At 47.7% G+C, this 20,954-nt stretch overlaps 2 protein-coding genes across 4 annotated transcripts in view; one reads left to right on the top strand and one right to left on the bottom strand.

The window, feature by feature from the left end:
- Nucleotides 1-1,941, top strand: part of MYO1C (myosin IC) — a 41,353-nt gene extending 39,412 nt beyond the window's left edge. For both annotated transcript variants that reach the window (XM_033171468.1, XM_033171469.1), the window contains exon 32: nt 301-1,941. In XM_033171468.1, the coding sequence (XP_033027359.1) occupies nt 301-327 (27 nt within the window). In that variant the 3' untranslated portion in view covers nt 328-1,941. The remainder of the gene's footprint in view (nt 1-300) is intronic.
- A 2,152-nt stretch (nt 1,942-4,093) lies between these two features.
- On the bottom strand, nt 4,094-20,045 carry YWHAE (tyrosine 3-monooxygenase/tryptophan 5-monooxygenase activation protein epsilon). 2 transcript variants are annotated; one of them, XM_033172423.1, is made up of 7 exons: nt 19,841-20,045; nt 16,767-16,966; nt 13,595-13,701; nt 12,666-12,872; nt 11,843-11,979; nt 6,625-6,668; nt 4,094-5,593 (listed from the first exon to the last, which is right to left on the bottom strand). In XM_033172423.1, exons 1-6 carry the CDS (start codon nt 19,902-19,904, stop codon nt 6,661-6,663), a joined length of 723 nt encoding a protein of 240 aa, XP_033028314.1. In that variant the 5' UTR covers nt 19,905-20,045; the 3' UTR covers nt 4,094-5,593; nt 6,625-6,660. The 2 variants fall into 2 exon arrangements, with proteins under 2 accessions (XP_033028314.1, XP_033028313.1); XM_033172422.1 differs by lacking the exon at nt 6,625-6,668 and having other exon boundaries at nt 19,841-20,044.
- Between the last annotated feature and the right edge of the window lie 909 nt (nt 20,046-20,954).

Genomic DNA, 20,954 nt, shown 5'->3' with positions numbered 1-20,954 from the left:
CTCCAGCCTCCTGCCCACCCCCAGGGGTCACTTCATGCTGCTCCCAAGCCAGTCTCTGGGAGGCGCTATGATGGCAGCTCTCCCCCTCCCCTGTAGGTGCCATAGGCTGGGCACAAAAGCCCTTATGCATCTGTTCATGCTGCATCCGGAGCATCTCATCCCTGCTGGCAGAGCCCTGCCTCAGTTCCTGCTCAGTGCTGACCAGGCTCCTTGCCAGTTCACCTTGTTCGGTTTCAAGCAGGAATAGCTGCTTTGGGCTGTTGCTCTCCTTCCACAGCTGACCTTTTGTCTCCCTCTCAGGTGGCTCCTCGTCTGAATTCTCGATGACAAAAGCTGCCCTTCCACAAGGGACCTCTTCATTGGACGACATTCTGTAATCCTGGCTGGACACTTTCCCTGCCAACCTCTTTGGGGGTGGGGGCTGCTTTGCAGACCTTCTTTCTAGCTACCAAAGACCTGCAGATCCAAAGAATTATCCTCTAATTATGTCCTTTGGTTTCCATTGTACCAGGCAGGAACCTTTTGTCACAGCAGGGGTGGCCGCTGTCCCCTGGGCATTGAATGGCTGTGTGCCACCTCAAGGCCAGACCCAGACCCAGAACAGCGGCAGCAGCAGCAGCAGAGAGAGAACCTGCAGAGCTGCCGGCCAACTAAACGAAATGCCAAATTTTATACTAAAAATATTTTATGAAGATGTTTTCTCCTAGATTTTTTGATGCTTTGTATGAAAATGTAAAAGCCATAATACATGTGTGTAATTCTGTTAGTATGCCCTAGCTCATTGTATGGGATGTTTGCACTTTGAAAACTATTTTCTTATTTTTAATTGGAAGAGATGTGATAGCAGTCTATAATTAATGCCCTTCTGCCTTGCCCCGACCGTCTCATTTCCTCAGTTCAGTCTTGTGGCATCTTGCATCAAAAACTTGGGCTGCTTTTGCTGCAAGAGGACTAGCATGTTTGCCCCTCTTATCCATTTGTACCGGGAGGGGCTTCTGATCCTTCATGGCTATTTGCCTGTCTGCCCCAGGCCTTATTGCAGCCAGCTTAGTTGGGACAGTTGGCAATGATGGCATCCTTCCCCCACATGCTACCTCTGGGGTTTCTCCCCCTGCAAATTACTGCCCTCCCTGCTATGAACTTTCCTCCTGTCTACCCCCAGCCTTTGCAGGGTATTTTATCATGAAGTGACAAGCATGGAAACAAAATCAGAGCTTTTAAAATTCCTTTTCAAATAAAGTGCAGCTTTAAGAATGCGGAGGTGCTTAATTTAGGCTCTACAGTGTTTGGCTGCTACAGTGGGAACCCCCTGGGTTTTGGAAGCAAAAGTATTGATTTTTACCACAATTAAGACACTAAACCAACCTTTTGGTTTTGGTAAGCTTTTTGTGAAACAGTTCCACCTGGTGTCCAAATAGCGTTTTTAATCTGAATATTCAAATTATATGAAAAGCCCTATTCACTGAGTCAGAACTCTCTTCATTTCTTAATTGCCATGTGGAGCCATGATTTGTCTTTTACAGGACCCACAAAAGCAGTTCTTTAATCCCGTAAAACAAAAGGAGGAGGAGCTACGATGTCTTGAAGGGAGTTACAAGTCACCAGTAACAGCAGCTGCAGTGCTTTCCAGGACAATTACTCCAGATAAAGGAAAACTTCTTTAGTGTAAAAATGTGAATACGAGTCACTCTTGTGGTTGGACTGGACAAGCTTAAAGGCACTCTTTGATTTTGCATTGCTGATGGGCAAGATGTAGAACTTGGTGTGCTTGTATCCTTAGCATCCTGCTGCTGCTGCTGCCCTTCAGAAGCCCAATTAGATTTTCTTTTCCGACGGGAATAAATGTTGCACCAGGCCTGGAATGCTGTCCATGCTATAGTGTATATAAGATTTAATGCACTATTGCTATATAAATGCCAAATAAATTTTTACTAAAATCAAGATTTTTCTTTGCATTACAAACTAGCTTTAAAGTGCACTGGGACATTGTCTATGAATGACATGACAGGTGGCAGACTGTGGCTTTAGATCTGGATATATCTTAGCCTGGGTCAGATGTAAAAGCTGCAGGGGGAGGTGTGCATTTGGCCTAGCCTTGTCCTCCTTACATTTTGAATCAATGCTTACATTAATACAAAGTTTTAAGAGAAATTACAGCTCAGTAGCAGCTACTCAATCGCAGCACTGGCAGTTTAAAAGCTGAAATCCAGAGAAGCCACTGGTAGGCAGACTGGAGTAGAGCTGCCTGACTCTTAGCCCAAGGGTTGCCTCACTCTCCCGAGGGCAGGGGCTGGGATGGATTTGCAGGTGCACACCCAGGGGACCATTTTCCTACCCAGCCTCAACTAATAAAGGAACCCCTCAGATTGTTCGATGATTTTCCTCATCACTGCAGTTCGGGGCTGGGCTACACTTAGTCCACCTAGCCCAAGGCTGCAGCATTCCCCCCCCCCCCAACCCTGCAAAACCACCATTACCTTGGCTTTGTGGGCCAGAAGCCCACCACCCCTGAAACAGACACTCTGCCAAATACTCTCACCTTACATAAGGCAGCATCCTGTGTGGCTTTAATTGGCCTGGAAAACCCTTTATTTTGTAAAATATATATACCAGTACACAATACAAGTTCAGAGGGTAGTTGAAAGTAGAAGAGGAGGAATTGGGGTGACTTTCACAGACGACCCATTTCGGGATGGACAGTGGTGGCAACTCAAATAGTGTGCTCAATTCTTGCTTTAAACTGATAACCAAAAAGTGGCAATGGTCTTTCTTTTCTGGTCCCATAAAGCAGAATTAACTCTGTGAAGAAATTAGAACCTCCCAATTCCAACCTCTTCCTAGGGAAGAGTCGATGGGGACCCAAAGCTGCAATAGAAGCCAGCAGCTGGCCACTGACAGGCTCCTACAGCACCATTTGGTTTTCCCTCTGTAACAGACTGGTGGTTGCTGCCCAGCATTGAGGGAGGTGGCAGGTCACTAAGTGACGGTGCCTGCAATGGCAGTCAGGGATGGGGTGGATGTTGAGCAGCAAATTCCTTGCCCTTGTTTCACTGCTCCTGGAGCTTGGCGTGCCAGCCTCTCCCTCTACAGATTAAGAGTCCAATATGGTTCCAGCTAGCAGCAAGGAAAGATGAAGCAAGCGGCCTCAGAATGAAGCCTAATGGCAAACTACTGCAATCCCCCTTGCTGTGCAGTCCTTGGTAGAAACCACCTGCTGTCACCTGCTCAATCAGAAAGGGGAGGGCACAATATTATGGGTGTGTGAGCGGTTTCTCCTCAGAATTGTAGCACAGTTGGTGCTGCAAAGCGGCTTCCCTCATCTTGCACCCACTAAAGGATAAATAGCTAAAAAGCATGAAGAGTCCATGCAAGTGTAAGGAACCGTTTGTACAACTGCACACCTTTCACACAACACTAGTATCATCTGCTCATTGTGTTTCTGTGGACTGGAGAGGGCTGAAGGCCACTGCCCTAGGAGCACACGAGGAAGACCAGGCTCCTGGCTCCCATCGCCAAACAGCACCCAAGATGGCCACTCCATGGCCAATACAAAGAAAAGGGGTCCTGGGACAAGTCATTTCCTCCAGACTGTATTTCAACGGACGGGTGGTTCTTGTGGCAGGCTAAATAATCCCCCTAGGAAAGGGATCCATTAGCTGCAGTTGTATGTGCAGGTAAGAGCCGTAGCAGCTGTTAGCACAAGGGCAATGCCAGAATCTCACTTGCCCCAAACAAATCCATTAATGTGCAGACTCGCCATACCACTGGCTCATTTGGCGTTTCGAGAAATTGAGGGGGAGGGAGAGAAGGGAACAGCTCTACAAAATGAAAATGGGCTGCTGAAAGGAATGGGCCCTTGAAGCAAGAGATCCAATTTAAACCTCCAGTACCAACTGCAATTCTTGGCATCATTCAAGAGGGAAACACCACTAAAAGCCCCAAGCCCCTACCCACTCCACTCACCAAGGCTACTGAAAGGCATCACTAAGCATATTACTGCAAGGGATGGAGACTGATGGGGGCCTGGCAAATGCTGGTCGAGTGCTGAAGCATTTCCTACTTTTCAGTAGAGAGCAGTCTGAGGTGCAGAATCTTGACACAGTATTTTATTTATCCAACAGACTCACTGCTCAGCCAGAGGGGAAAGCCCAGATGAAGCTAAAAGGCAGAGAGACAGTTCAGACCAGAAGGAGGGTACAAGGCATTAGCAGAAGGAGGCTGAAGCAGCCAGGGAACAGTTTTGGGGGCTGGAAGGCTTCCCCACAAGCCTTTCAGTGTTTTGTCAGCATGTGACCAAAAGGACTGAGCACAGCTAACAGCCGAGTTGAACTTTGAAAGGAAACAGAGCCGTTAAGAAATGAAAGGGAGCATGGCTTGGTTTTCAAAAAGGTGTTCTAGCTCAACCAGAGTACAAATTTTTGACCCAGTTAGGCAGGCGTCTGCCTTGCTGCTTCCCTGATAAAAACTGTTTCCTCGCAATGCAACAATTAAGCAGATCAAACCACCTCAGATTGATTCAGTGCCCAAGTTTGCGCTCTCTGGGCAGCCGCCAATTGAGACCCACAAATTCTGGTGATGGCCCTCCCCATTATGCTACAGCCAGCCTCTCTTCCATTAAGTAACACTTTTCTTCCTGCTACTTGTTCGGTCTGCAGCTCTTGCTAAACATTTACCAGGGTAAAGTAGCAGTAGTATTTGGAATCGCTTTAATTTAGGGTTGTTTTTATTTAAGTTTAATGTTAATTCCATGCTGTGTTTCAGTAAGAACAATACAGATCCTGTATCTGTGGCTCCAGTCAGATATCCAGTAGTACAAATTAGCTTCAAGTTACACATACTGAACAAAAGAGGTTGAGCTAGCGAAAAGGGAGGGGGGAGGGAGAGAAAAATATTGAACACACATGCAGGCTTTCAACGCCACCTTCAATGCTGACCTGCTTGGAGGGAAAGTAAAGAGAAGGCAAGAATGAGCAGCCACGGATTGTTGAACCGTTACCAGCACCGTCTGTTGCAGCAACATCATCTCAGCACAGTTGGGATTTTTTTTTTTGCTTTTTGTTTTTTTTTTTTCTTTTACAGCAAAACCACTACAAGAACTGTCCCAATGAAACCGGTAACTTCAAGCTAAACGCCCAATTCTAAACACTCATATAAAATTGTTTAAACAATTATAAAAAATGAAAAATGCCAACACATGCACTCTACAGTGCAAGCTTCTGCTAGAATTCTAATGGCTTCCAGATGTCACCTCCAACACTGACAGAAGACAACACAGGAATGCAGAAAAAGCCTCTATGCAGCCAGTCCGGTTAGTGTCTTAAAAGAAACTGAAAGCTGGCACCAGTAAAATCCACAGACATTCACTCTTGCCTTTTAAAGAACTTTTCAACTGTGTAAAAAAACCAACAGGGTAGGAACCTAAATTCTGGAGCCCATCACAAACGTCAGATCAGATGGTTCCCAGGGACACTGAGGGGCTTATGGGAGTGGGTGCGGTAGAAGGGGGACAAAGATGGGGGTCTCATATTGGCCTTGATGTCTCACTGGTTCTCATCTTCCACATCCTGCAGCGCTTCTTTACTCTGTTCTTCACCTGGGAAGGAAAACAAGAGAATTAGGCCATGGCTGTAGGACAGCAGATCACCCCGTCGTTGAGGCCTTTGCCTGCCAGGATTCACCTACAGAGCTTGGCCCCTCACAGCAGCGGCAGGACAAGTGGGCAGCCCAGCAAGGGGTGCCTGACAGTCACGAGAGCAGCCCCCCCCCCCGCATTGGTGAAAGCTCAAATGCTGGCCATCGAAACAAGCACCCAAAATAACCAAGTAACTTCCACAGCCAAAAGGAACTCCTTCCTCCTTTCTCTCTAGGACCATGGCTCTTTTCAGTGGCTCCTATCTCTACAGCAACACACTGTTAGTCTACCCTGCAAACCTGCTCTGCAGAAGGCAAACACTGTTTTAATGGTTACTTTTCAACTCCAACACAAGCAGCCTTGTGCCAAAGGTTACAGAAAGGGTTGTTTTGACCAAGGCTGTTCACATGCTTGGCGTTAATTCGGAGCCACCTCCTCAGACTGAAGCATGCAATGAACACAGACTGCTCCATTGCCCTCTGCCACGAACCAGTTGGTGCCTGGTCTTACACACACAAGCATGGATCCCTAAATCCAAAGGAGAACACGCCTAACATGGCATGAATCTAGCCCAAGACATGCAGGACTCAGGTCAACCAGCAGAAGAACAAGATGGCCAAAATGCCCTGTCTCTGCCCCCCCTCTCCTGGCACTCCTCTTGCAAGAGGTAGAAGGGATGTATCACTGCACGTGCCAGGCCCTTTCATTGGGGCCACTGAAATGATAAGCTCGGGGGAACCCTGGCATTGCAGAAGTTAAGCTTTGCCATTTTGAGAGGCACGGAAACGTCTTGAAAACTGCCTGAAGAGCAAGCGCTTAAGGGGGCCTGCCCAGGTCTCCAGAAACCCAATGCCAATGGGCCGTATTCAGAACCTATGGGAAGCAGGTGAGCTGGTGCACAGCCCTGAAAGAATCAAGATATGCAAGCAGGACCACGAGCGTTAGTGCCAAGGAGGAAAACAGTCACTCCCCAAGTAATCACGAAGACTTACAAAGTAGTTTTAGAAAATGAACAGGTGGAGTTCCTTTTAAGAATCTACACAACAGAAAGGGGGGGAAACAGGAGTTAGAGAGAGGTAGCTTATGAGCCCAAGTACAATGTTTATGGAAAGCAGGAGATGGGAATGTGGAAAGCCCAATTTGACTGGTTAGGAAAGAGACTGCAAAGATACCAGCACACACAAAAGTCAGGCACATCTGGGAACTGCCACTGTGCACTGATGCTCCCTTTTCACCCTTCACACTTTCTCACAACTCTGACCAATAACTTTTGAGGCATAGTCAGTCATCCTCAAGTGGATTCCTAAGCGTGCAACTTTTCCCTGGGTGTCATTTTAGCACACAGGCAGTGACCACTTTAAGTACGTCTAATTGACACACGATCACAGACGCACTGGTCGTTTTGGACCCGAAAGAAGACTGGAGTGCTTATATGCCCTCCAGTGATGTGCAAGGGGGCTGGGAAAGGACATCCCGTGTGAAATGCTTGCTGCCTGTATTTCACAATACGGATGACTACTGAATGAAAAACTAACTTCCCCCAAAAGCAGGAAAGGGGGAATGGATTACCCCTTGCTGCCCTTTTGATACTTCCTTGAGCAGCTGAAGTGGGGACAGGGCCTTCTGGAAGGTGGCAATCCACAGGACGACCTTTTGAGCGCCCAGTGAATACCTTTTGGTACTCCCAGGCATTTTCATTGTAACGGGTGAATCTATTTTAGTGATTTGAGATCTGTGCACCATGCAATCCTCCATACTGGTTTTAAAATTATTATTTTTAGTTGTTGTGCTTGCAGTGGTTTTAACTTTTTGCTTTATTATTGTTTGTTGTTGTTGTTGTTTAGTCGTGTCCGACTCTTCGTGACCCCATGTACCAGAGCACGCCAAGCACTCCTGTCTTCCACTGCCTCCCACAGTTTGGTCAAACTCATGTTGGTAGCTTCGATAACACTGTCCAACCACCTTGTCCTCTGTCCTCCCCTTCTCCTTCTGCCCTCCATCTTTCCCAACATCAGGGTCTTTTCCAGGGAGTCTTCTCTTCTCACGAGGTGGGCAGGAGAAAGAGAAGGTGGCCATTATTGTTTAACTATTCTAATTTGGATTTGTTCTGTTTTGTTTACAGTATTTATAGTCCACTCTTCACTAAAAAAAATAAAAAATCATTTCCAGAGTGGGTGACATAGAAAAATTTATGCAAAAATTTAAAAACCATGTAAACAATGGTATGTACACAATACAAAAAGCCTAAATTGATGTGTTGCATAAATACAAACATCAAGATGGAACATATAAAAATTGATTTTTTAAAAAGCCCTTCTCTCCTGCTGCCGCCTCACACTCCTGACCCAAAAGGGTACTGGACCTTTTAATACTGAGTTGAAAGAAAATGAGGGTTGACAGCAACACTTAGATTTCCCTGAGAGGAGAAATAGTGGCTTCACCAGCAAAACAATTTCTGCTAGATGAACCCCACTTTGGTGCTGAATGGCATGCCTGTGGTAAGACTCAGGGAGTGTTGCAACAGTGAAGAGCTGGGTGGAGAACCAGTACAGGGTTTTGGAGGGGGTCTGTTCTCTAGCTGGGAGTGGGGCGTCAAAGTCTGACAAAACAAAGCCCAAGGCCACCTAAAAGCGCTTTCCCTTCATTCTGCCTGGGACAGGGCCATTTGCTTGGGGCCCTTTTTTTTAACGTACCAACCGTCTAAAAAAAAATAACTGTTGGAATCCAAATCTGGACAATTTGCCGACTACCTGAGAATGTGTGTGGAAGTATCTGACACCAAATGCTACTACATTTATTGCACTGGGATCTGCAGCATGGAGTGCTCCCTGTTTGTGACGAAAAACATCTAGTCCATTTTTGGGGGGGGGGGGAATGTGGCAGAGCACATGGCCTTGAAGCAGAAGTCCCCACATTCAATCCTTGGTGTCTGCAACTAGGGCTGGAAGACTCCCTGCCTGAAACCCCGCTGAGCTTTTATGCCAGTCGGTGCAGACATTATCAAATTAGGTGGATCAATGGTTTGACGCAGCATGGAGCTTCTTTTGCTCCTCTCCCCCTCACCACCGGCCTTGGGGATTCTTTTTTTTGGGGGGGGGGTTATCAGCAACAAATGCTGCTTTGTACCCTTGAAAACTTCAGGACTCCTCTGAGCATGCTGGGTGCCACATCAGCTCCACCAGGACTGGCACTCCAAGTACTAGTGGCTAGGAGGGCCAGCTTCCTACAAGACCCAAGACAAGGTGCTCAGCTCCTTTTCACTTGTGCTGGTTCCATGCGATGCCACCCCACACCTTGTCTGGATCATGTACCAAGCACAAGTGCATTTCCCGCCTTCCAGCCACCAACGTTCTGCACTGTTACCAGTTCTGCATTTAGCAATGCCAAGTCAAGCTAGAAGAACACTTTCCCATCTCATGAGATGAAAGATCTGCCACTTGTGAATGGTGATAAATCACGATGATGCTTCTTTTTCAACAAAGAGGAAACTATCTGATCACTTTTATTTTGTTGCAGAGGACCAAACGAATAATGGCCAGCTATTCCGGATTATAAACAGCAGCCAAGTTCCAGCTGGGAAAGCGAATTTTGTCTTCTCCAAAAGACTGATCATAATTCTGAAACTAAAGGTCAGCCCCCCGTTGAGAATCTTTCTATTTTAGCATTAAATCTAAACCATTGCAACAGAGCTCAAATGAACTTCAAGAACAGTTTCTTGTAGATTATTCTGTGTGCATGGAAGGCTAGCTTGCTTAATTCTTTGGGAGAAAGAAACACTATCTGCCTAAAGGCAATAAAAAATCTTAAGCCATCTGTGCTTTCGGGCTTCAATTATGTCTGAATTTGAAAATGTGAAGCAGAATTTGAGCTTAAAACGTGAATTGGTAGATTGTTAAAAAAGTGTTGTTGGTTTTTTTAAAAAATAATAATAATATAAGACAATCAAGATTGCATCTGCCATGGATACTTTAGTTGAGATTCCTGCATTGTAGGGTGTCTAGATGATACTTGGGGCCTTTGCTTCTGGAATGTTCTGGGTAGTCGTCTCAACTCGATCCTATGCATGCTTATTTAGAAGTTCTATCCTTATTCAATGGAAATTCCAACTACATTTACCCAGATCTGCAGGCTTTGTTTCCAGTTAAGTGATCTTATATATTGACTTGACATGCATTGACAGTGAGCCAGATACACATGCCTCTTAAGCAGGCATAATTCTGAAGCAAGGTCAAAGATTTGGGACTATGATTCTTGTTCAGGGTTATATTCTGAAAATGTATCAACATCAGATTCTCCCAACCCTCCTCACTGGGAGATTTAAATCATGGCTGAAAACAATCAATTGCATCACCTCGATTTAAGTCAATCCACTCCTCTGGCAAGATTTCCTGGTCTTCCTCTCTAGCCAAGTTTTTGGCCTAGAATTGGGGGCTGCCCAAGTGCAAGTCAAACCACGTTTGGGATGCGAGAGACACAAAGAAGAATCCTCAAGCGGGGGTGGGGTGCAGAGAGGATGGGCAAGAGGAACAAGGAGGCTCTGAAAGCTGCCCTGGGTGAAAAGGAACAGTGACTGTTCCCACAGAAACAACTCTCTGCTGTGCTTGGAAGGAGGAACTCTGTGAGCTACCCAGTGGTACACTAAAGAAGAAACCATGAGGCCCTTTTAAGCCATTGTGATGCTGGTATTCCCAACAGAAACATCTCATGCGATCATGACCATCGTTTTCTTTTCCTCACTTCACTTCACACTTTGCAACTAGTCTGGGACTGGACAAGTTTCTCCCAGCATTCACAGCTAAACTGAGGGAATCAAACTGCCCGCTACGTGGAACCAAGGCTTCTCCGTGGGACCCCAGCTGACATGCAAAGTTCATAATGGCAACTGCCTGCTTTCTGCCCTCATGGCCTTTTGAACTCTTTTTACCTGTGATGTATTTTGTGGCTTGTCCTTGTTTGCTTTTTAATGCTAGGCCTGGATTCAATGTTGAAGTGACTGCATTTCTGCTGCCTTAACATTGTTTTGTACCCAATGTATTTTTGCCTAGAGAAATAATTTTTTGAGGCAATCAGCAATATACACCCCAGTTTACATGTGCTAAATATGTGTGCGATAGTAGAGCATGCCAAACCCAGAAGTGATCCAAAAGCATCACAAAGGGGGGGGGTGTTGCAGGAGTTTTCAACGGTGTTTCAAATATAAGCAATTTCACTGATGAGTGCAGTGTCTCAGAACATATCTTCTTGTTAGTGGGGGAGTGGGTTGCTTGTAATGAATTAAAAAATTGTCAAGCTAAATGCTTATGAGGTGCACAAGAAACACCCTCCTCCTGCTTGTCACCCAGAGATGACAACTCACTGCAATAGCAAATGCAGTCACTGAATGAGCCCAAGACAAGGCCACAGAATAAAGAAGAATGAGAACAGGGCTCACAGGAGTGTAGCTGAAAGGTAAAAGCAAATGCAACCCCAGAAAAAGTCTCATGAGCACATTGAAGAGCTGGAAAAGAAAATGAGGAGTGCTGAGGAAAAGCCCTGCTTGGGCCCCTGACAGTTCCGAGGGCGGAGTGGATGCATGCTTGGCACCCTGAACAAGAGCTGCCCTGCTAGAAGGGGAGGCCGCAGCAGTCACCCCTCCAATAGCAAATTCAAGTGGCTGAGCATCTATCAATGCGGTGGCTTATACATACTAGGGAGATCCTGAGGCACACATAAGTATGCAATTAAAACAAACTGTGGAGAAACTGTAAAAGAAAAAGGTAGTTTAAAAAATGCCTGCAGCTGAGCCCATGGGAAAGGGGAAAGGGTCAACATAAACCGGAAGCCAGGCTGTGTCCATTTATCAATCAATCATTTATGGTTGAAACCTGGAAAAAGACAAGAGACTATCCATGTGTCAGTTGGAAATGTGGAGAAGAAGAACTGGAACATTTCTGATGTGTTTAAATGCCAGTAAGAATCCTAGATGGGGAATCAGAACTCCATGTCCTCCAAAATGTAAGCATTAAAAGACTCAGCTCTGAGGCTGATGGTCCCAGGGTGCTCAGCTGGCAAAGAGAAAAAGGGTCCCCTATCTCTTCCCTACTTCTTAAATACCGTGCCCCACACAACGGCCTAACCCACGTGACAGACCTTCTGTTCCAGGCTGGCTGGAACCATGGGGAAGCACTCTCCCATGTTAAGATTAAGGCTGGAGAATCATCAGCTACTCACCGTCACCCTGCATGTCTGAAGTCCATAGTGTCAGGTTATCACGTAACAACTGCATGATAAGTGTAGAATCCTTATAGCTTTCTTCGCTCAGCGTATCCAGTTCTGCAATAGCATCATCAAAGGCTGCTTTTGCCAACCTACAAGGAGACGGATGACAGTGTGTTCCAAGATACCAGATCTAACAAATCAAAACAAATTCATGGAGCACAAGGCTAGCGATGGCTCCTAGCCAGAATGGTCAGAGGCAGCAAAGCTCCTCAATGCCAGTTGCTGGAAACTGTGCAAGGGGAGAGCTGTTGCACTCAAGTCCTACTCGTGGGCGTCCCTTGGGCCACTGTGAGGCTGGACTAGGTGGCCTCCCTTTGGCTGCAGGGCTCTTGTGCAAAACCACCACCGAGATACCATTGCCCACTTCTACACCACCCTCAGGATTCTCTCCACCTTTTGTCTCTCACTCAACACTAGTTCATGAGAAGAGTGTCACCATACTTATATGGCCAACCTGTCCTTTTCACATGCTGCTCTTCTGCAAAACAGCAAGCTCAAACCAGGGGAGGAAAGTTTTAACCCACAAAGATGACCAGGGGTGTATTGGGGGGGGGGGACACCACACAAGGGCGACCCTTTTGCACGCCTACCTGGCTGCACACTCCAACAGGCCCAGAGACCCAGAAGCAGTGGCAGCTGCAACACCCACCCACCTGCCCTGACATCTTCTGCTTCTCACCCCTGCTCAGAGCTGCTGGAGACAACCTTGAGAACTCTGCTTAGCAGGCAGCACCTCCCCCAAACCCTCCCATGCGGGGGTGGGGCTGCTCCTCACCTGCAGGCGCGGTCAGGAGAATTAAGGATTTCATAGTAGAAAACAGAGAAGTTGAGGGCAAGTCCTAGGCGGATGGGATGTGTTGGAGGAAGTTCTGTCATTGCAATGTCACTAGCAGCTTTGTAAGCCACCAGGCTGTTCTCGGCAGCTTCCTTCCTGTCGTTTCCTGTGGCAAACTCTGCAAGATACCTGTGGTAGTCCCCTTTCCTGGGGGCGGGTGGAAGGAAAGAAAACATTGCTTACTTCAACAGCTTACCAGCTGGCATAGCATTCCATATAGAATGTTTAAGCAGAAATTTAAATACAGTGGTGCCCCGCAAGACGAAAACGTCAATGGGGCTGCCTCGCAAGACGAATTTTAGCGAAAACCGCTATTTGCATTGGTGCTTCGCTAGATGAAAAAAATCGCTAGATGAAAATACTCGCAGAACGAATTATTTTCGTCTAGCAAGGCACCACTGTATATACATTTAATTAATTAATAAATAAATAATAAAAGAGCTATGCAAGCTGTTGACTGTGTAGATTTGTTTCTAAGCTCAAATAATATAATTTCCTTTTCTTTACTGATAGTTTTCTGCTTTAAACATAATTTCCCCTTTCCCCCCCAACAAGAAAAAAGCATGAAATGTTTGTTACATTGTGGTGAAGTAGCTAGTTTACTGCCTGAATAAAGGCAAGGCATTCATTCATGTCAGATTTAATAAATATAGTATAATTTTATATGCTGACTGATGCTTGCTATGTTGTTCACAATACATTTTATGTTCTTAACAATATTATAGAAGAACTGATGAAAAATATTACAAGCACTTCCATTTCTCTCCAAACTTCTGCTTCCTTCTAGGGAAGGATCCCGTCCCCTTTGAGAATAACCCATTCTACCCACAAGCATCATAGTTAAGGCGCCTTCCCCATTTCACACCTACATTTTATAATAGAAAACCTTGGATTCGCCAGTGTTGGCTGCTGGAATGAGGTGTTTGTCCAGTACATCCAGAATATCACAACAGATTAGTTTCAATTCAGTCTCAACCTTGGGGGAGAGGAAAAAAAGAATGGCCAGTTCAGAAAACCTGCTGCCAATGAATGAATAAATAAACAGAACTTTAACAGAATTTTTGAATAATCATCAGTCTCACTCCTGTGGAAAACAGTGTGCTGCTATGCCTTCCAATCCCTGCCTCCAGCCCAGGTGAAGTTTCTGACTCAAGGATTTACCTCCCTCCCCTACAAGCCCAAGAGGGATACAAAGTAGGAGCAGAGAGGCCACGATGCACCCCGTGCCCCACTTAAATGCACCAGGGGTCTGAAGGAAGAGGCCTGCTGGGCTAACTGTTGTTTTGCAACCAACCCCTGAGGCAGGGATTGGGGGTGGGGAGATGCACAAATTTCATCAGGTGTCCCACAGATCTCAACATGGGAGCCTGTAGAGAATTTTTTTTGCCCACTTTTTCCCCAGCTGTTGTTCACAGCTACATCCTTCCAGTACCTCACCCCATCCCAAAATCTTTGGCTTTCCAAAATACCCCCCTATCTGTGTATTGACTGTAGTGCAACTGCATCCCCAACTGATCGCTGCAATAGGGTGATCTAAGCTATGCCTAATTCCCCAGTGACCACCGAATGATTTGCTATTTGATCCAGCAACTCACCATAAACTCTAATTTGAATCCAAGGCTGAGACACTACAGTATCTACTGTTATGAACTGAATACAACACACAAAGCCCTTTAAAAACCCAGGGAACTTTTCAGAGCTTGGTTTCCCCGAGATGCAAATTCTTCACTGTGCTCCAGTGCAGACATATGGATGCCCATTATTAGGCAGCTTCATTTCCACAGCACAGAGGCACCACCGTTACTCCCTTACAATTCCAGTTCAAGCGATTCCCATCATCTTTATGCAAAGGACGGCATGCTCGATTGTAGGTATGGGTGCCAAACAAAGGATCCCACACCCCAAAGCTTGTCCACTTGGAACAAAATGAGACCATTCAGACCTGGTGCTGTGGTGGAATCCACCTGTGTACGTGTGTGTGTGTGTGTGTGTGTGTGTGCGTGCTGTTGTGCTCATGTCTTGCTTGCAGGCTTTCCATGGTTGGCCAGTGTGACAGCAGTATGCTGGACCAGATGGCCACTGTCCTGATGCAGCGGCAGGTCTCTACTAGGCTCTTATTTACTAAAAAATGAACTCAATGCTGCAGCAGTCAATGGCAAACTGAATGTTTGGCATTGTGAGGAAAGGTATGGGTATCATAAATGCCTTATATATAAATAGATGATTTGTCTGTGCTTGAAATGCAGGTACAAGGCTGGTTGTCTGGTTTCAAAAAGGATATCAAAGCACTGGAGAAGTGGGCAAATCTTCACAAGGAGGAAAGGTTCACACTCCAAGGCTGGTTAACCATTTGTGCTCTTTTACACTTGGCTCCCGCAGGGGGTTTCCATGATCAGAAGCTGATTGTTGCAATTCCCCCTTTCTCCTGCATGCCCCATACATACTGCCCCTCTGGAGAAGGAGGGTGCCGAGGGAAAGGGAACCACCCATTCCCCCCAATTCACAGAAGCCTCCATGTGCAAAGGGACACCACTGCATGCAACCTTTAGAGAGCAGGAGAAATGTAACAAGTGCTGTGAAGAGCATGGATACTTTTCTCCCCTCCTCCCAATTCCAGAACCATGATTTGCTCTTTGCTTTGACTTTGATATTGCCCATGGTTTTCATACAATCATAGACCTGTAGAGCTGAAAGGGACCCTGAGGATCATCTAGTCCAACACCCTGCAATGCAGGAATATGCAGCTGTCCCATATGGAGACTGAAACTGCAAGCTTGGTTTTATCAGTACCATGCTCCAACCAACTGAGCTATCCCTGGAGCTTATTAAAGTCTTATTTTATTGTATCAGATGCAACACAGTCTTATTTATTTATTTATTTATTTATTTATTCATTCATTCATTCATTCAATGACACACCATGTGACCTTGTTACAGGACTGAAAATACTTAACTGAAAGAGGATAGTCATGGGTTTGTTTGTCTGTTAGATTTCAGGTTTTTTTTATTCCTGGTCGAATGAACGCTTGCCTTGCAGCTGCCCTGTGCTCTAAGAATCCCATTTCCTGAATCTATTGGGGCTCCTAGAGAAGCATCCAAGGCCTTTTATTGCAATGTCCAAGAGCCAAATCCACTGTCTTCTAAAAGCAGAAAATGCATTTCACAAGCAGAGGTAGCCTTATTGTTACAGGATTCAGTCTAAGCAAGTAGGATGAGCAGCAACACGCTCCAAGGTGAGGCGATTCTCGTTTCGGGTTCTAGCCCTTTTCTAAGAAGGTCCTTTCCGCCCACCCCTGTACCTGAGCATCACTTTTTCATCTTTCCCATCCCTCAAAAAAGGTAAACAGCGACTGGGAAGTTTTTGTTCCCAATGGGCTGTTTCAGGGCTTTTTACCCTCTTTGGTAGTTCTGTAAATCTTAGAATTCCCTCAAAGCGGCTGGTATGTCCCTTCTGAGAAAGTTGCGGTTGTTAGTATAAATGCCAGCAACCCTGGTTCATCTGCTACACAGCTGAAGATGAAATGTGTGCCTGTGATGTAACCAGCAGCCCTGAAGACAGCTCCTCATTCCTCTTTCACATTTACACCCTTGACTGGGACAGAGACCAGGAACCTCAAGAAGCACCTGCCCAGGTCAAGGAAAGGTCTGAGTGCACCTTGAATGGGAATGAAGAGTACAAGCAAAACACCAGTGCAAGGTACACACAGTTTACTGGCAAAGTGCCCAACAGAACCATGCAGCTGGGATGTTGAGGGAGGGGAATCCCCAAGCTCACCCTTGCCTCAGTCTACACTGGAGAAAGTCTTGCTTAATCCCAAACACAGCCACCACAGAGAAATCATGAAGCAACCCTTACCTGGTGGCCACCCTAAACAACTTGACTGTGCAGCTGGAGAAGTTCTGTTCCACAATCCAACTCACACACTGATTCTTTGAATGACCAGAGTCTGTGAGGCCCCCCCCCACTGGACTGTGTTGCATGTAGGGTTGCAATGGCCTGTCAGCTGTGTCCCGGGGGTCCCTTCTCTCCTGAGCACTCACCATTTGCCGATACTCCCGGATCATCTTCAATTTGTCTTCTCCACCTTTGTTTTCTTCTTTCTGTTCAATGCTGCTGATTATTCTCCAAGAAGCTCTTCTAGCGCCAATTACATTTTTGTATGCAACGGACAGCAGGTTCCTTTCTTCGACGGTCAGTTCAACATCCATCCCAGCTACTTTCTTCATTGACTCAACCATTTCTAAAGAGAGAATAGGTGTGTCTGTGTGTGCTTGACCAGTTGCTCTCCAAGCCCTTCCATCTAAAACCATCACCAAGCCAGACACAAACCTGGCTTTGAATTAATGTCAGTCTGGACAAACCTGAGCAGGGGAGGCAGGAGGCACACAGCCACTTGCACAACCCAGGACAGCTTCACAGACCTACAAGAAGTCAAGTGGTGTGATTATTATCACCAAAGCACTTTAATTTTTCATCCATTATGCTATTCCAAGGAGTCAGGAAAGGGCACTGATGAGCTGCACCTTTGACATGCTGAGCTACAAACCACCAGGGCTGTGATTTCAGGTCAGCTACTCAGATTAGTTGTACATCATACAACTTTTTCAGCCCTCAAGAGTTCTCCTGTTCAGGCACATGTAGCATGAAAGCAGCAGGTGCCTACACTACTGTGGATTTATGGACATTGTAGCAAAGAACAGTAATCAGAAATGGAGCACAAATATATCAACCGACTCCAAATTGCATCCATATTAAAAGGGAAGCCCAGTTTTTTAAGTAAAGCTGCTTTAGGGCAACCATGACATATCACTGGACACCAGCTGCAGTCAAGATCTGCTCTATGATAGAAGATGAGGCCTTCCAAGCTATGCTGAGCCAGATGTGTGCTGGAGAACAGTGATGAAAATGACCGGGTTGTATTCTGATACCTGTTGTCACATGTTTACAACTGCATAATTCCTTCTGCTTCCAAAATATAAGTTTCTAAATTCGGAGGGGAAGAGGGCAGAAACAGAAGCATTAGAAAGGTTAAGAAGCAGGGGGACAAGAGGTGTTAGCTGGCTGCTGCTTTAGCAGAGGAAAGATGGGGAGGCAACAAATGCAGGAACCAAAAGGGGAGAGAGACACCAAGAACGCTCAGGAGACATTTACTCAACAGATTTTAAAGCAATACTGGTATTCAGTCGGGAGTCTTAAAAATACGCTAATAAATTATGCATGTATCATGTTTCTAGGGTTGAGTACGGGTTTTAACCTGAAGCACATTAGGCAATAACGTATATTCAGTGCACCTTCATGGTCTCCTGCCCATTCATGCTTAGAAGTCACCCAAAAATCTGGGGTTGCCAGGCCCCTGCCAAAGGCCTTTGACCTTATGCTGCACTTCTGAAGCTTAGTTTTCAAATCAGGAAAGACCTCCTGCTCTGGGAGAACCTCTTGCCTCTTGTTGTTAAGGAAGGAGAGCAGCTGTAACCTGGAAGGGGCAGGGGGAGGGAGAAGAGCACCTGTGATGTTCAGCTCCTGTGGTCTGCAGGGAGCCTTTGAAAGGCAGCCTACCATGCTTTAGATGTACCATGTGAGGTGAAATAAGAAGAAGTCAGCTCAGCCTTAACATTTCAAGCAGACCGGTGAAACGGAACCAGGTCATCACAAAAAAACACACAGGCATGCCCAAGAGTGGTAGTGACAATGACTTTCCTTTGCCCAATAAGAGGCTACCCAGGCCAGGGATGAACTACAAAGGCTCCCATGGTCTAAGAGGCGCTAAAAGGCACTTTATGCGAAGACTGCAAAAAAGCCAGCTGGGTCAAGCAAATTGCCCAGCTCCTTTTCAATAAATACAGCCTTCCTTGTATTGTAAGATCAGCCCTCATGGCCAGGATGGGATGGAAACAGGCCACCTAATAGCAAGTGGCTTTCTGCCCTGGACAGCTCCACCCTCCCCTGCTTTGGAGAGGACCTCCCTGCACTGCCATCAATGTGTGCTACCCACAGGAGCAAGGGCACCACCCCACACTCTCTGCCCGTCAATCCTCCCTGCCCCTCAGCATGGAGAAAGGATAAGGGCCAGTGTCACACGAACCCAGGTAAATGTTTACTCCCTCCCTACAGGTTGTAACGCTTAAGGAGAAACTGAGTGAAGCAGAGAGTCTACTTTTGCTTCCGGGTTTCACAGCAGCAGATGCTTTTAAATACTAGAGCAAATGAACCTGAGCAATCCCCACATGTTCAGTTCCCCAGCAAGGGACAGTGATGGCAGCTGAGCAAGTATGGCCTTCCCCAGTACAACCTCTCCCCCCCCCCCGATTATCTTCCTACGAGTCTCGGAATGGCTGTTCTCCCTGCTCAATAACGGGCAGTGGTATTCTAGAAGCCGGCCCCGCTGCTTTCATCGAGGAGAGGAAAAGAGGCTGGCCAATACCCAACAATTCCGCCGATCTTTGCAAGGGAAAGTTGGAGCGGGGGGAGTGCTCGCTTCAACTAACCAGCTGGGGGGCAAAAAAAAGAGCCACCTCGGGAGCCCGTCGCCGGCGCGGTGCGCGAACACACACACACCCCCCGCGGGAACCGGGGAAATGGGTGGAAGGAAGAGAGGGAGCCGCGTCGCCCTCCGCCCGCCACGCCCCTCTGCGCCGCCGAGACCTCCGGGAGCCGCCCAGGCCCAGCGTGGGGCTTTTGTCCTCCCGGCAGCCCCCCTCCCCGCCCAGGAGACCCTCACGCCGCCCGCCCGCCCCGCCCCGCCCGCCTCTTCAGCGCCTGTCGCGCGCGGCAGCCATTTTGTGTGCGCCCCCCACGCCCCGCCGCTTTTCCCTCTGTCGCCGCCGCCGCCGCCTCCCCGCCCGCCCCGTCTTGCCGGCCTGCCCGCCCGCCCGCCATTTTGTGCCCGGCGCTCCCCTCCGCCAGCCAGCGAGGCAGCCGCCCGCCCCTCCCTCCCTCCCTCCGCTGGCCCTTGGTCGCCGCCGCCGCCGCCGCCGCCGCCCTGTTTCGGCTCCCCGGCTGGCCGGCCTGCTGCCTCCCTCCCGCCTCCCTCCGCCCGTCTCTCCCTCCCCCCCTTCCGTCCCTCTCCGCCTCCGCCGGCCAGAGGGTCGGCGTCGTCGTCGCCCCCCGCGCGCACCATCGTAGCGTTCGGCCTGCTCGGCGAGCTTGGCCTGGTAGACGAGGTCCTCCCGGTCGTCCATGTCCGTCGGGCGAGGGCGGCGGGGGCTGCGCGGGGCGGATGGAGACCGATGGTCCGGCGGGGGGGGCTCAACCACGATCAGCTCTCGCTGCTCTCCGGGCAAAGATGGCGGCGGCGCCTCCTCCCGCTACATCCGGGCACTCCGGGCCGCGCGCGCAGGCGCACCGCTCCGCTCTGCACGCGCGCGCTCCCTCCCTCCCTCCTCCCGTCCATAGCAACAGCGGCTCCATAGCAACCGCGAGAGCCGCAGCGTCGAGCGCCGTCCTCTTCCGCCAAGGCCTCCAGCGGGCGAGGCGGGGCGGAGAGGGAGGGAGGGGGGCGGCCTCTCCGCGCCACGCAGCGGCTGGCCTGTGGCGTAACGGTTAGAGGGTCGGACTAGGACCCGGGAGAGAAGGGTTCGAATCCGTCCCTCAACCCTGAATCTCATTGCGTTGCCCGGACCCTTGTCACCCTGCTCCAACAGCAATGCAATGTCAGGGAGGAAGGCCTGATCCTGCACTTCTCAAAAGGACTCTCTCTTTTTCTGTTGGATGCAGGGCGGTATGCAAATTTATACAAATAAATACTTTGCCAAAGTAGTAAATAATTATTTCTCAAAAGATTGCTGCCCAGTTAACTGGGGACACCTTTGTAATAAATTAATAATTTTTAAATAAAAATAACCAGTTGACTAAATGTTGGCAGTCTGGTTGGCAGGATGCACACGAAAGCTCATACCAAGAACAAACTCAGTTGGTCTCTTAAGGCAGTGTTTTTCAACCTTTTTTGGGCAAAGGCACACTTGTTTCATGAAAAAAATCACGAGGCACACCACCATTAGAAAATGTTAAAAAATTTAACTCTATGCCTATATTGACTATATATAAAGTAATTTTCCCACGGCACACCAGGCAACATCTCGCGGCACACTAGTGGAAAAACACTGTCTTAAGGTGCAACTGAAAGGATTTTTTTCATTTTATTTTGTTTTGACTATGGCAGACCAACACGGCCACCTACCTGTAACTGGTTGGCAGGATGTGTGCGATGGAGAAAGCTTTCCACAAGAATT

The sequence above is a fragment of the Lacerta agilis genome, chromosome 15 (assembly GCF_009819535.1).
Source record: "Lacerta agilis isolate rLacAgi1 chromosome 15, rLacAgi1.pri, whole genome shotgun sequence".
In the NCBI taxonomy this organism is placed as follows: Eukaryota; Metazoa; Chordata; class Lepidosauria; order Squamata; family Lacertidae; genus Lacerta; species Lacerta agilis.
This window is presented reverse-complemented; position numbering and strand designations above follow the sequence as displayed.

Coding starts and splice junctions, on each gene's coding strand:
- YWHAE (XM_033172422.1), bottom strand. CDS start 19,904: ATGGACGACCGGGAGGACCTCGTCTACCAGGCCAAGCTCGCCGAGCAG. Junction 12,873..13,594: donor AAGGTTTTCTATTATAAAAT/GTAGGTGTGAAA, acceptor ACCCGCCCCCAG/GAAAGGGGACTACCACAGGT. Junction 5,594..11,842: donor TTCAGACATGCAGGGTGACG/GTGAGTAGCTGA, acceptor TTTCCTTCCCAG/GTGAAGAACAGAGTAAAGAA.